Source organism: Diorhabda carinulata, chromosome 4, assembly GCF_026250575.1.
Source record: "Diorhabda carinulata isolate Delta chromosome 4, icDioCari1.1, whole genome shotgun sequence".
Taxonomy (NCBI): Eukaryota; Metazoa; Arthropoda; class Insecta; order Coleoptera; family Chrysomelidae; genus Diorhabda; species Diorhabda carinulata.
In genome coordinates, this window is record NC_079463.1 from 28061009 (window position 1) to 28075866 (window position 14858).

General features: G+C 28.9%; 1 protein-coding gene across 1 annotated transcript; it reads right to left on the reverse strand.

Moving 5' to 3' along the window:
• Nucleotides 1-605: 605 nt before the first annotated feature.
• Nucleotides 606-13938, reverse strand: LOC130893175 (exocyst complex component 5). The gene is made up of 16 exons (XM_057799054.1): nt 13481-13938; nt 13292-13419; nt 13001-13118; nt 10691-10888; nt 10481-10542; nt 9619-9802; nt 9318-9535; nt 6754-6864; nt 6466-6561; nt 4938-5097; nt 4517-4752; nt 2978-3064; nt 2820-2925; nt 1188-1344; nt 837-994; nt 606-744 (listed from the first exon to the last, which is right to left on the reverse strand). The coding sequence occupies exons 1-16, from the start codon at nt 13511-13513 to the stop codon at nt 658-660; spliced, it is 2139 nt and encodes a 712-aa protein (XP_057655037.1). The 5' UTR covers nt 13514-13938; the 3' UTR covers nt 606-657.
• Between the last annotated feature and the right edge of the window lie 920 nt (nt 13939-14858).

The window sequence follows — 14858 nt, forward strand, 5'->3', positions numbered from 1 at the left end:
AGCTGGTCCGTGTGTATTCGGCCTAAGTATTACAAGAGGCTTGCAATAAATCATTGCTATAATTCATCTAATGCCAATGCTAATAGTGGTGGAAATTGTATCAAAAATAATGAGACAAAAAATTCTCCCCTCGCTAGTTAAGTACAGGAACGGTGGAACATGCCACAGGATAGAATGAGGAAAACATAGTTTCTTGAGGAGATTCAATGTTGAAAAAAAGTGCGATCAAGGTACCATTTCTAGACAAGGCAAGAATACTATTGAATGGTATATTCTGTTTGAGAACAAAGAAAGGATCTCAATCAACATGTTGAATTAGTTTTCTTATTAAATACTCAACAAAACTTATCTAATAACCACCATATTCTTCTAACATTTGTCATAGTATTTTTTTGTCTTTCAAAACTGGAATTGTTAATTTGGAATACTAGTTTTTAGTTGACAGAAGTCAATTAGTGGCTGGCTCTGAAGTCATTCTCAAAAAATGTTTCTGTTTTTTTGCGGTCTTGAAAGACAAATAAAAATGTAAGAAAAAAATCGTTTTTTAATACCTTATACTTGTTTTTTAATAGGAGTCTTTGAAAGGGATCGAATAGGGATAGAAATATACTTAACTAATTTATTTGTTAATTAAAATATACAAGATTTTCGTTACACCTACACTTTTAAAATAGTTTGTTTTTGAACCTTAAAATCGCTTCGAAGTTGTACAAAATTATGAAGAATTGCTCTGTCCAGTTTAACCTAGAAGTAATAAATCACAAGTTAAAATAACATCCTGAAATTGTTCTTTGAATTCGATCAAACATCTGTTAAAAACATTAAAAATAACTTACCAATGAATCTTCTGAGCAAACTTGTTGTAAATTTTCAGGTTTCACTAGAAGAAGGTTACATAGAGCATGTAAAGTTTCAAATAATTCAGTCACCAAAGGACCTAAAACTTTCGTACAATGTCTATATTCATTTAAATCACAAATGGCCACCATTGCTCCTGTAAACAAAAAAAATATATGAACAAATTTTAGGTTTAAAAATAGAATAATTCTACAAAAATTGAATCAAGTTTAGAATAATGAGATTATTCTAGAATAAATATTGATATAAGTAAATTAAAAGTAAAAAAATTGTGATCCAATATCACTATTTTTTATGGGTGAATTCTCTCAACATATAAATTATCTTACCTGCAGTGTTGTATTGAAACTGCAACATATGATCATATATCACTCTGTGTAATCTAATTCCAAGTTCTTGTAATATAGCAGTGACGTTATTACCATCCAAGTTAGCCCTAATTTCTTTAATAATACTGTTTATATAGTTTATTACATTTTTGCAGGCCTACAAGTGTAATATATTAGTGAAATATGTAAAATTAATTTAGAGAGTAATAACTCAGTATGGGTCCTAAATTAGCCGAAGAAAATTATTGGGATCATTAGAGAAGTTTCAGAAAAATTAATAAGAAAAAAGTAAAGTTGGGAAATTAAAATGGAGAAACCTGAAAAAGTATTTGAGTGAAAGAGATGAAGAAAAATAAGGATCTTCAAAGTTGTATTGATTTATGAATATGTTAAATTTGTAATTGGGCAAGTATATTTCTTTAAAAATATAATTTGAAATAAAAAAATCTACCAAATTTAAGGCAAAGCTACTAGGTGGTTAGTAGTAAGTAAACTGATATAATTAGATGTAGCCAAGATTTTTATTTTTTTGTATATACATTTTTTATTGAAAAGTGCATATTGTCCTATACTAGACATGACACGATCAAAGTCTGACATCACCGAGTACCAGTGGCAGACAGTCTGTTAATACTGCTAAACTAATAACAAAATTTGATCTGGTTTGACAAATGACACATCTTGTTCATTTGCAACAAAGTTTTTTAAGCTGTTTCTATACAGTCAAGTGCCATGACCTTAATCCCATCATTCACTTTATCTTGGACAATACAAACTTGTGAGTTTATTTTTCCACCCACAAAAGATACCAACACAAAATCACCCTGCTTTATATCTTCCTTGTTCACACTTTTAACTTCTAGATCATACTCATTATCATTACTATAGTAATAATCTGACTCCATACAAGGAACATCTTCATGGCTCTTATCTGAGCTTTTACTCCTTTCTTTTTTCTTCCCAAATAATTTTTTCTTTCTGTTCCTTTACATCTCGTTTTGTACATTTGAAGGAGGCTAAAATAATGCCTTTTTGAAAATCGTAGGTATGTCAGTTACTTGACTGTATGATTGAAGCGATTCCTAATGACTTATAAGTGGGTATTGGATAAATTATGTATTAGAGAGGCTTATTTTGGGTTCATACTGTAAAAAAATAAAATAAAATAACAAATAGCTAATTATTACATTTTCTAATCAGCTAATTTCCCTTTATCCAATTCTAATAATTGGCTGCTACCTACATTATGTGGGTTTTTAGTTTTGCCTTTTATGTTGGGAGAGCCACTTCTGTATGTAGATATTAAAAAGTGAAGTCTCCCATGTAGAGTTGTTTTCTTGATTTGTATGTTAGTCCATTTCTTTGTTTTCGATGAAGTTTTTGAATTTTACGATGATATTAATTAGTTGTATCTTTTCATCAGAAATAGAACAAAAAAAACACGAAAAACTGCTTGTATAACGTTAAAATGTATGATATGAAGATAGGTGTTTGTGTCAATTGATTTAATTTCTCCAGATTGGTGACTGTTTTAAACAGTGGATTAGAGATGTATTGAATTTTTTCATAAAAAAATATTGTTCCAAAAATAAATCTCTAATAAAACTATTATTGTTAATATTAAAAACTTACGGGTGATGCTACAGTATCAAAATCATCTGATTCTGGTTTAAAATCGGATTTTTTTTGTTCTGTTTGAAGATAGAGTTTAACCCAAGTTGAAATCGCATTTAAACACCTAAAATCGTCAAAAATATAGAATTTTTAGTTATTTTGAAAATTCTACTCACCTATCTAAGCCTGTATTGATTTTACGTTCAGTATCTTCCATAACAAATTTTTTTTTCTGTAGGCAATCGTTATGTTTAGGCGTATTCCTAAAACATCTTTATATGAATATAACCAAAATACCATCATAAAATAATCATTTTTAAATGAGAAAAATATATAACACAACCAACTATAAATTACATATCAAAAAATTGGACAAATAGAAGAAAAAAATAAACAAAAATGAATGTAAATGATATATCTCAGAAAAATTAGAAAAATAACAGAGAAGATAAAGAACGAAAAGATTAGGAAAGAAACAAAAATCAATGAATGGAAAAAATGAATCAGTATGGACATATGATTGAAAGCAGATTAACTGGAAACAGCATTAAAATACAAAACGAAAGACCAAGAAAGAAATGTATGGACAAAATTAAGGAGCTGGAGAGAGAAGAGAGGAAATACTTTAGAGCAATTGAGCAAGACGCAAAAGACAATGGGAGAAATGGGTATAAAAGACACCTGACAAGGTGAAAAGCAAATGCAATGAATTCAAACATTTAATATAGTATAAAGAAGAGGAGAAACAAATTTTCAATTAATGTTTTTATTAAAAGTGTCATTTTATAGTTTTATTATCAAAATTAAGAAAAATTTAGAGAACAATTCTAATTTCAATTATCTTCTTCTTCATCTAATTCTTTTTCTTCTTCTTCTTCATAATCGTCGTTATCGTCCCTCTGCTATAGAATTTCAAGTTCCTCTTCATTACCATCTTCAACGACATTTGTCTCGTAAGTGATGATTTTTGGGTAAAGGTTCTATTATCGTTAACATAGGTCTGACATGGTACAGCATTGAGAGAAGCTTGCCCATTACACTGGCCGCAAAAAAAAGGTAAAAAGTTGTAACCCGGCTTTCCTGTATCCACATCTTGAGTCACAGCCCAGGTATAATTTTTATAATCATGAAAGAATTTCAGATTTTATGGATTTTAAATAAGATGTATTTTATTATTTTGTACTTTAAATGCTATTAGTGTAAATGAGAATATAATTACAATGTAATTAAAGTAATTTTTCATGATCATGAGTGTTATTAATACGATAAATTTTAGAATTATTAGTAAGAGAGATGATCTAAAAGTTATAAAAAATTATAATTATTTATTTAGCAATAAATTATAACCTTAATATTAGGAATTTTGATCGGAACTAAAGTTGATCTCTGATCGCGCGCTATACGCCCTCTATCTCGAAAACAGTTCAAGATATAAAAAAATGTTAAATACAAAAGTTGTAGAAAATTTAATTCCCTACAATATTGATAAGAAATTGAAATAGTGTAAAACCCACAGAAAACGAGATATTTGCAAAAAATGTGAAAAAAAATCGATTTTTGTGACCTTTGACCCCAGATTTGTGACCTTGCAATTATATTTGAATTTTGAGATTAATTTTCGGATGCCAAAAAACAAGTTTTTACGTAGTAATACACTGGGTATGTCAACCCTTTATAATTAAGATTTCCTTTAGAAAAAAAAAAATATAACTTACTCGACTAAAGGAACTACCAGATCCATGAATTGTTTTTCAACTAAATGTATTATATTATTACTATGATGTACAACGCTGAAGAAATACAAAATTGGGGGATTCTTGGCGCCCTCCACTACAGGTACAGCTTGTAATCCTATTTCGACAGCATAATCTACATGTTCTACCAATAGACTATTTATCAATCTGTCCAAAATTTGTGCAGCGTTTCCTGCTCTTTCTGTAGGCTTGGATAACTGAAAAAAGTTAATTGTGACTATTATATGTCAACTAAACCAAAAATATTTATTTAATTATAAAGAAAGTGTGAGGAAATGTGGTATAATTTTTTTAACAGGTAGTAAATTGATGTACAGAGAAAAAATGTTAAGTTGGGATACGTTTTTGTGTATTCTATGATATTTCAGAGTCAATAAATTACCAATTGACATCGTTGGAAAGCATGTTTGGTATCTTGAAGGATAGTAATCGCTAATTCTTCCGAAAGGAAAGTTTCTCCCCCATAATTTTCTATTTGGGCGATGTTGATATTTGCTCTAGTTCCTATTACCGCTTGTAGGTCTCTCCGAAGATCTTGAAAGCTGAAAACACAAAAAATTATGATAAACTACGTTGATGACATGATCATATTTGCATAGGACGAAGAAACACTAAGCCAAAATCTTGAATTGTACAACCAAATAATCAAAAAATACAGTATGAACATAAACATAGATGAATCCATAGGCACAAAGAAACACGACGTTGAAATAAGAAATAGATAAATAGAACATTTCAAAAGCCTCGGCTCAATGATAACAGGATGGAAAATTCTAAATCAGGCCCTGTGAGTGGGAAAAAGATTTCAAGAAGGATACTAGAAGCCAGAACAGGGTGTCTAACGGATTTGGAAACTAAAATTCAAGGACACTTCCAGGATTTCAAGGCTTTCAAGGACCGTTAGACACCCTGCAGAACGATAAAAGCAAGAAACAGGGTAAGACAAAGGAATATTTAGATGGACGAAATCAATAAAGAAATTGAGAACAGAGGGATGGAATTATATGGGGTAACAAAAAACCGAAAGAAGTGGAAGGAATTTTGGAAGAACGACTCCATGAAAAAAGAAACTCAACCCCACGTCTTACATCCGTAAGGGTAGATAGATATAAGGATTACGTAAATACAGAAATTTTTATAGATTCACTAATAAAATTTCTTATTACTTGGTTTTTAATAAATAATGGGAATACTGCTTGGAGATCTTCCTATTTCTATTCCAATTACGCAAATAAATAAGTAAATGAATTAATTAGTTCCATTAATTGCTATATTATTTCTAAATCTTAAAACTGCATGTGTTAAGTATTTAAAAGTCTATGTATGTATCAAGTTCATCTGCACAAGCACAAAATACTACTGTAAAAGGCAGAACTTAGTTCAAAATGAATAAGTTGTAGTTAGTTGTAGTTGTAAGTATGGTGAGTACAATTAAAAAAGTAATAACAAATGCACAATTAAACCTTACATCTGCAACTCTAAATCAAAATAGCCCAACACTAAGAGATATTAAAAAAATTCACAAATCATCTAATACAAGAAAGAAATAATAGAAAATAGAACGAAGATGATCAGTTGACCTGAAATGAGATGGATATAGAAGACCCTTGCAGGGCAATAGTAGGGACTAACTAACCACTCTAATAACCGAACACACTGTTTACACCACCACTCCCATTACATTGTCTAACGCGCGTTTCGATAAACAAGTTATCGTCTTCAGAGACTGAAGGCTAACTAAAATATAATGACTTGACATATCTGTTTTATACTAAATTTTCTCACTAACAATGCCAACAATATTTAGTTCCAAAATTAAGAAAAGTCCATAATTACGAAATCTTTATATTTCTTCAAACTATCATTTCTTTAATTTGCATTATTTGTTATGTAAATAAAATTTGACTCACCCTCCAGATTGTATTTGTTTCTTTTGATGATTTTTGGATTCATAATATTTTTGTAAATTGGAAGAACATTTGTCTTTGAGGCATTTCAATTCCATTCTAAAATAAATTAAATAATTAATTGTATTATCAATCAATTTTTAGTTAAAACTACATGGAATAAGTAAAGGAGCGATTATAATATGCTGTAATCTACCATCGTCCGATTCAGTGCTTATGAAAACATTCAAAGCTGATTTGGCACACCACAATATGTAAGTATGAATTATTTGAAAATATATATGTACTTACGTTATATAATCATTGATATATTTGTTGAAAATGTTTGTTGTTAATTTTGCCAAATAATTTTTGTCATTTCCCATATTGAAAACGCTTAGATCGTTCGATAACTGATTCGTCCTAAAAATAATTTATATACAGAGGTCAGGCAAAGCTCTTGAAAAATCTCAGAATCAAATTTTGCGAGTGGTACCTCGGAAGCACCCAGGATGATCCGTAGTTCCAGCATTTATTTTGTAAACACAAAATTATCGCATCAATTCTTGATTTATAAGTTTTTAGTTCTTATGTTTTTCTTCATAAATCTTCTTGATCCTAGATCTCTTTTGATAGAAAAATAGTTTTAAAACAGATAAAAACTGACTTTTTGATCTATTTTGGTCTATCTATGGAGTATAGAGATGAGGAGAACCATCTCAGTGTATCAAAAAGTATCAATTGGAGCAAATTAAAGTGGCGCTTTAGTAGCAAGCGGAAAGATATTAAAAAGATCGCCAGCCATTATTATGGTAGAAGAGTAAATTGAATTTTTATTTGAAATACATAGGTATTTTAAAGAAATCAAACATCTAAAAATTCATTCGAAAATTGTACATAAAATAAGTAACTGCTAAATTCATTACCACTTGCTACACTAGCGCTATATTGGTGAGTTTTCGAACAATAATTTGCAGACATTTTTTCAAAGTTTCTGCCCTAAGAGTTACTCCTCATTACCTCTACCCTTCATAGGTCTTTCATCAAAATATGATTTGACATACTCGTCATCAAAAAAATAGTCATAGATGGCAGAAATGGAGCGGGTTAGTAAACATGCCGAAGAAGTAAAAATACAGAGAGCCTCCCATGAAAATGGTTCTGCAAGAACATAAATAATAAAAAGAAAATTATATATTTTTGGTGCTTTATTTTCCTAGATACACATGCACTCTTAGTCGCTCTCACTCTAGGCACCACATAATAACATAGACTATTAAATTTTTCAAAAATTATCTACTACAAGACGTATTCTTTTGAAAAGGAAAAGTTGATTCTAAGAGTTGATTTGAACTGTTTTTAGTAGTTACAGCTGGTCTTTACAACGAATCTTATGGATGACTCTTTTAATGATAAGTGTACTTGTTGCAAAAAATCAATAAATCAATAAAATAAGTATCAGCAATTAATAAGTAGAAAAATACTTTTAAGGTTTGAATCAAAGTTGTTTAAGCCTTTAATATAGTATTTATAACTTTTCAACCCTGCTGGATGTATTTAATCCCTTATATGGCCCCCCCGTTAATATAAAATTAAAAAAATATCATTTAATCACTTTTGGTAGCTTACTTAAGCTGACTCTTTTTGTTTGTGTTGAACTCAAATATTTTACATCCCAAATGTTCAATCCTTATAAATAATCCCTTATTTCGAAGAAAATTGAAAAAAAAATATTTATAAACATATATTTTTGATGATTTATTTATTTTAAATGAAAATATCTTCATCTGTTATGACTTGAATATTTTGTATTTGTAATTTTCTACCTCAAATGACTATAAATATTCCCCTATTTCGGAAAAAATTTAAAAAAATATTTACAGACGTATTTATGCAATTTTTCAGTTTTTTATTTCAAATTGAAATTTTTTTCACTTTCAACTTGAATATTATGTATTTAAAATTTTCACTTATGCTCCAAAATTTAAAAAATTTTTAGTTTTTTGACCATATCTTGATTAATTTTCAAGCACGATTTGTAAGGTAATATCTAAGTTGTTTTAGAAGTTACAAAAAAATTAAAAAAAAGTAAAATATTTGTAAAAAAATACAAAATTTTTTGTTCCCTATCAATTTTGAAAGAAATGAGAAATTTTCAAGAAATTCGAAAATTATTTTATTTCGACCACTTTTTTGGTTTTCATGCTAGAGAGTTCCACTAACCCTCATTTTAAAGTTTTTTATAAGTACTTTGAAAAAGGTTATATCCAATTACCTTGAAAAGTTGATGGTTTTTTCGTCAACCTCCAATAAGTCATAACTTGGTTTTTATTATATCTAAAGCAAATTTAAGAAAAACAATGTCTTTGTTTTCTTATAAGCTTCATTTTTATCTCTCACACTTTTTCTGGTAAAATCAAAAGTATTTGAGTTATTCATGAAACATAGATTAAGAAAGTGGTTTTTTCAAGAAAAATTTAATTTTTTGCTTAAAATTTGGACCACTACCCATTTCCGCGGTTATTTTAAACAAAAATTTTCACCCTCTAGTTGGGGTGGAACTCACCTCTAGGGCAGAAATCGGCGTAAAGTAGATTTTGCTTTTTGAGGTATTCCCTATTTGCTGTTAAAATTTCATTTAAATCGATGCAGGTTGATGGAAATCAGAGGTGATAACCTTGGTAGCCCGGATTATTAGTAATTTTAATACAAATATTCTAAATCATTTACTACAGATCTGGGTCAAACTAAATACCTATATGTGAGATTAAATAGGACAACCAAACAGTTTGCGTTCCACAGCTATTGCTTGAAGAAAAGTGTGTTTAAAATTCATATATAAATAAACTTTTACCATGTGATTGTTATATACTTACTTGGAATATAGTTCATATAAAGTCTGCAAATAACTATATGTGCCCAGTTTAGAATTTAACCTCTGTTCAATGTATTCAACTAATTTTAGTTGGTATATATTCAAAACAAATTTTGCCATCACTTGTTCTGGATTACTAAATACCTTCTGTATTATTTCGTTGTTATATTTGCAAAGAGTTAGAAAATTTACAAAAACGTCTTTACTAGACAAACATCCCTAAAAAATTGTATCTTAAGTAAACCAGAAAAAGTTTATTGTTAAGCAAATGCATAATGTGTTTAAGTAAACAAATTTCATACCACTTGACTGTGATCTATGTAAGCATCTACACATTGGGAATACCCTTTGAATTGTGACAATACTGTTGCTATTTCTTTCATTCTGTTTAGATTTTCGTTATCCATAGCCATCACAAATTCCTCTATCAAAGCTTTTTCAATATCAGAGTATTTCCTTTCTATTTTTCTTTTGGCGATGTCAAATCTAAAACGAAGAATCTAGTATGAAAAATTGAGACCACGAAGGCTACAAATATTAATCTATAGCGACCCTTTGTAAAAAATTGATCTGTGTTTACTTATTTAAAGAAAGGAAGATATTAAGTGTAGGAATTTTTCAAATTTATACCTTGTTTATATGACCACATAATAACCATATTTTGAATTGTACATTTTTATAAATATTATTTAGCAATTGATCCTAAGTCCTAAAAGTTTTATAACATGTTATACAACCTAGAACATCAAAATGGTGTATCAACGTATCAACAATTACTTGAACATTGAAAAGTTAGCACCATCTTTGTATTTAATGTAATTTTTTTATTTGATTTTGATGATTTCACGAATTCTATGAAAAATAGGATGTTTTATCTGAAAAATAGAGTTGGGATCCACCGGTAAAACATAAATATTTGAAATGAAATGATATCTAGGAAAATATGACTAATAGATCCCAATGGATTATTTTTTGAGTTCATCACAGCTTACCCTGTATAGCTGAAAATTTGAGTTTCGAAAGTGTTTTATTTTGAAAGTATAAATAAAATTAATTTGTTTGAAAATAGAGCATAGTATTTTCAATTCTAGCATACCATATGTAGTTATAGAATCGGAATTAAAATATTTTCTAACTTTGATTGAAATTTTTTACTTCACTTACTTAGGTGGTAAATCCTGAGAGATTAAATATAATTTCTGGATTATATCAGCGGCATCGTCTATCTGAAAATAGCAATAGAGTTATGAAATATATTGACTAAATTTTGAATTGAATATCAAAATAAATAACTTACTTTGTACATAGTTCAATATTTTTTCATATGCTTGCAATTTATAAAAAGAAATTAATCCTCTATCTAACATGACTTACCAGTTCAGGTCTTGTAAATATAGGTGATAAAACTGAATCTTCTGATAAAAATTCAGTTACATGAATCATTAATTTCAGAGCATCCACAACTCTAGATCTAGGTCCATTAACGCTATCTAATTGATCACCTAAATGGAGTACTTTGGTTGCTACGTGATTAATTTTACCATCCAATTCTTGAAACGTCTCCATAGCTTGCTAAAATATATAAATTATTTGATTTAATATTCTAATAAATACTCTTATAATTCATATGATAATTACAAATTGAAATATTTTTATGTTGAATACAATTATTGTTATTAAAACAAAATTAATATATTTTTCAAAATGTGAAACATTGTAGAAGCCTATTAAAATTATCATCATCTTCATTCTCAAACTTTCTTTTTTGGGCACTTGAGATCACAAGCTTTCTTCTTTGACCAATAAAAACCTTGTTCTTCACCTACTAAAGATTAATCAAGCGAAGAAATTATAACTTTGGTTGGTGTCTATCAATGAATTAAATAGTCTGTTTACAAAGGCAAATTTGTATGGTTAATTAAATTTAAATATCAGCATATACAGTAATAACAATGAATTTAGGAAAAGAGGAAACAAGTACTTGAGCTATAGAGAGAAGCCTGAAGTATGTTTAATTATGGAATGTTTAATAACAGTATATAAATCTTAATCAAGCGTTCGTACAGATCACCTCTTGTAAAAAGATATTAAATATTCAGTTTTCGTTTTGAAAATCGTTCAGTTTTAGTAATATTTGCAACAATAAATAAAGCTTCTACTAATCTAACATAGTTAAGTTATTGACAAATTGCACAATTATTCAAATATTTAGATTCGAAGCCTGGGAAAAGTTACTGAATAGTATGAAGTAATACAATTTTTAATTATTTCATGCAATTTACTTCAAATTTAAGCTTAAACGATTTTTGTGTTATAGGTCGGCAGAGACAAAAAAACATAATAATCCAAAATACATAATAAAATACAGTTGTAAAAGTATCCCAATTTTTAATATTTGTTTCCAAGGTTCTCAAAAACAATTATTTTTCAGGATATTTGGATTTAGGCTAAAGGAAGAGTTAGTCGGGATCTACTTAAAGGTGCTGTCATCTGCTCTGTTCATTTTAAAGGGTACAGTTTTTTTAATACTTCCATATAATTATGAAAACAAGAAAAGTAAGGTTAACTTTACCTTTGTTCCATGGCTGTAGTATCTGATATCAAAAAAGTGTAAGTGTAAATTTTCAATTTTAAAAGCAGAGTTAGATAAAGAAACAGAATGTAATCAGTTCCTGGATCGATCTCTTAGTGCTGTCGAGATCATATCTATTTTAAAAAGAGGACTGATGATGACATGACAAGATTATCTGATACCTCAGAAAAGAAATGAAAAATAGAAATTTCACAGAAAATGGAGATATTTTGAACAGATTTGACAGAAAATCGTAGGTACAGATAAGGTTAATTTGATTTATTAAAGTTTTGAAATTTTGTGGAAAAATAATCAAATATTAATTATATTTATGTGGAGGAAAATTATCTTTTGATCTCCACAAATAAACAAAAAATTCTGTATCAGAGAGAATTTAGTTCATTCCATAATTTACCTAAGATTATGTATCGGGATATATTTCAACTATTTATTACTTAGACCCCTTTTTATATGTTTTAATGATGATTTATCTTGATTTTTATTTCATATAAAATAAGGTAAACATTTGACATTTTGACCTACTTCGGTGTTTATCAAATTTAATTGGCATCTGAATATATCCTCAGAAAATTTTAAAATTTGAATAGCACTTTCAGAGTGATAAATCAAATTAACAATATCCTTAACTGATATAGAAAAATAGATTTGATAAAATCATCAATATTATTATTACTATTACAATAAATTTATTAGTATTTTATATTACTATCTATAAGGAAATAAGTGTTGATATTTTTTCTACATTATATGATATTACTATTGTTATGATTTTATATTCCTACAAATACAGATCTGTCATCAATATGAAGGTGGCATGTACCACACAACAGGCCAGGGTTACCGACTACTGTTGACAAAAATCCGGAACAATATATATTTAAAAAAAGAAATTCAGACAAAAGAAGAGCTTATTTTCAAATGCTATTTACAATTTTACATAGTACGATATTCACAAGATTTTATGTAATACAGTATTTTCTTAATTCTTTGCTAGCTCCTAAAAGTTCACTTATACATATTCCCTATCTTTCCTACTTCTATGGTAATAATCAAATTTCATAATCTCAAAATGAATACTAACAATAATTTACCTTGTTTTGTTCCAATAAATTATATATCTCTTGAAAAAATGTTGCTTCATCCTCTCTGACTGCTACTTCTAATTTTTCACATTTCTTTTGCTGTCGCTCGTGTAGCAAATTCAGATCTCTATAAATTAGTTAAATGAGAATAAAAATATATATGTATTTCATAAAAAAACTTTTGTTTATATAAAAAATGCCATTGTATTTATTACTTCTATATTAAAAACCTGTGTTATTCATCATACATGGAGCAAAAGATATTATGATTTGATAGTTAACTGTGAGGCTCTTATTTACTTGATAGCTTGCACAAAAGACTCGTGTAATAATGCAGGATTAATATCATTTTCATCTCCCCCATTTTTGGATTCTGCTAAAGTTCTCCAGGCTAGACGTTCTACAAATTCTTCAGCATCAAAAGGTTCCTTAAAAATCGGAAAAGATTTAGTGTTTATTTCTAGTTTTATTTTCGGAGTAAGTATTTACTTGCTCTAATTCTTTCATATATTGTTGCATCATTTTGAAAAATTGTACGTGAAATATATTAATCAAAAGTAGGTGTAGGTGATAAACAGTTACATTTTTAGGTTAGTTCACAGATGTTAGTAACCTACTTGATGTTGCTTAATATTAGTTGCGTTCAGTAATGTTCGCGGCACAGAGTGAGCAGGAAACAAAAACTTAACCTAAGTAAGGTAGTAGACAAGTAAAGTACACAAATATATTTTTTAAATGCTTATTTGCTGAATATATAGCAATGGAGAACCAATTCGTACTGAAGCTGGCTACCGATTCGTGACTTACAAAGGTGGTGAATTTTAAGGTCAATTTATAAACTTTTACGTTCGTACCCACGTTGGAGTCCTACGAAAGTGTAAGCGTGGACGCGGACGTAAGAGTTAATATCCAACTTTATACCCACAAACGCCTGCGCTCACGTTCGAACGCCTGACCAACGTGCAGTTGAACGTAACGCCAACGAGAGCGTCAGCGCGGGCGTGGTGGTAAGAGTTTATAAATCCAACTTTATACTCCGTCAGTTCTAATACATTACGAGTAAGACTATTTATTTTATATATACAAAAATAATACAGCCAATGAGAGGCCTTTCACACTATCGGCCATATTGTTCTTCTGGCCAATCAATTCAATGCGAGAATTTGAATCTTTTCGTTCTAAGATTGTTATGAATGAGACGTTGAGCAGCAAATGTGATACAAAACTAGAAAAATTAATTCAGCAATGGTAAATTTGGCTTGGTAGAAAATTATTTCAATAAAAACAATTCTCAAATTAGTGTGATTTCAATAATTTTAAATAGATTGCAAAACTTTTTGTCATGTAAAGAATGTATATTATAAATTTTTCCGTTTAACAAGGAGAATTAGATATTAAATAAAATGCATCGTGTGTTTTTTAACAGTTTATTAATAAAACACTGTAAGATATGAACAGTTTTTACACATACTTGTATTAGAGAGCTACTTACAAATATTTTATAGTGGTAGAACATTTCTGCTAATTTTTTTACACTCACGTTGAATTTTCGCTGGTAGATAGACAGTTGGTACTGCATCTTTCGAGCATATTCCCGCTATTCAAACAATAAATATTTTATCAATGTTAAATCAACACCAAAAAATATAAGATAAACTTGTAAACACTTACCGTGTTGGAGGTTAAGTTGTCTTTGTCCACAAACTTTTTTTCCATTCGTTAAGTAATTTAATAAGGACCTTTTAAACATTTTTTCAGTTGAGGAAAGAGATGATAGTCGGACGGACCCAAATCTGGTGAATAAGAGTTGTGTTCTAGTAATTCAAATCCTAAATCACGAAATGTTTGCATGGCAACATGAGATTTG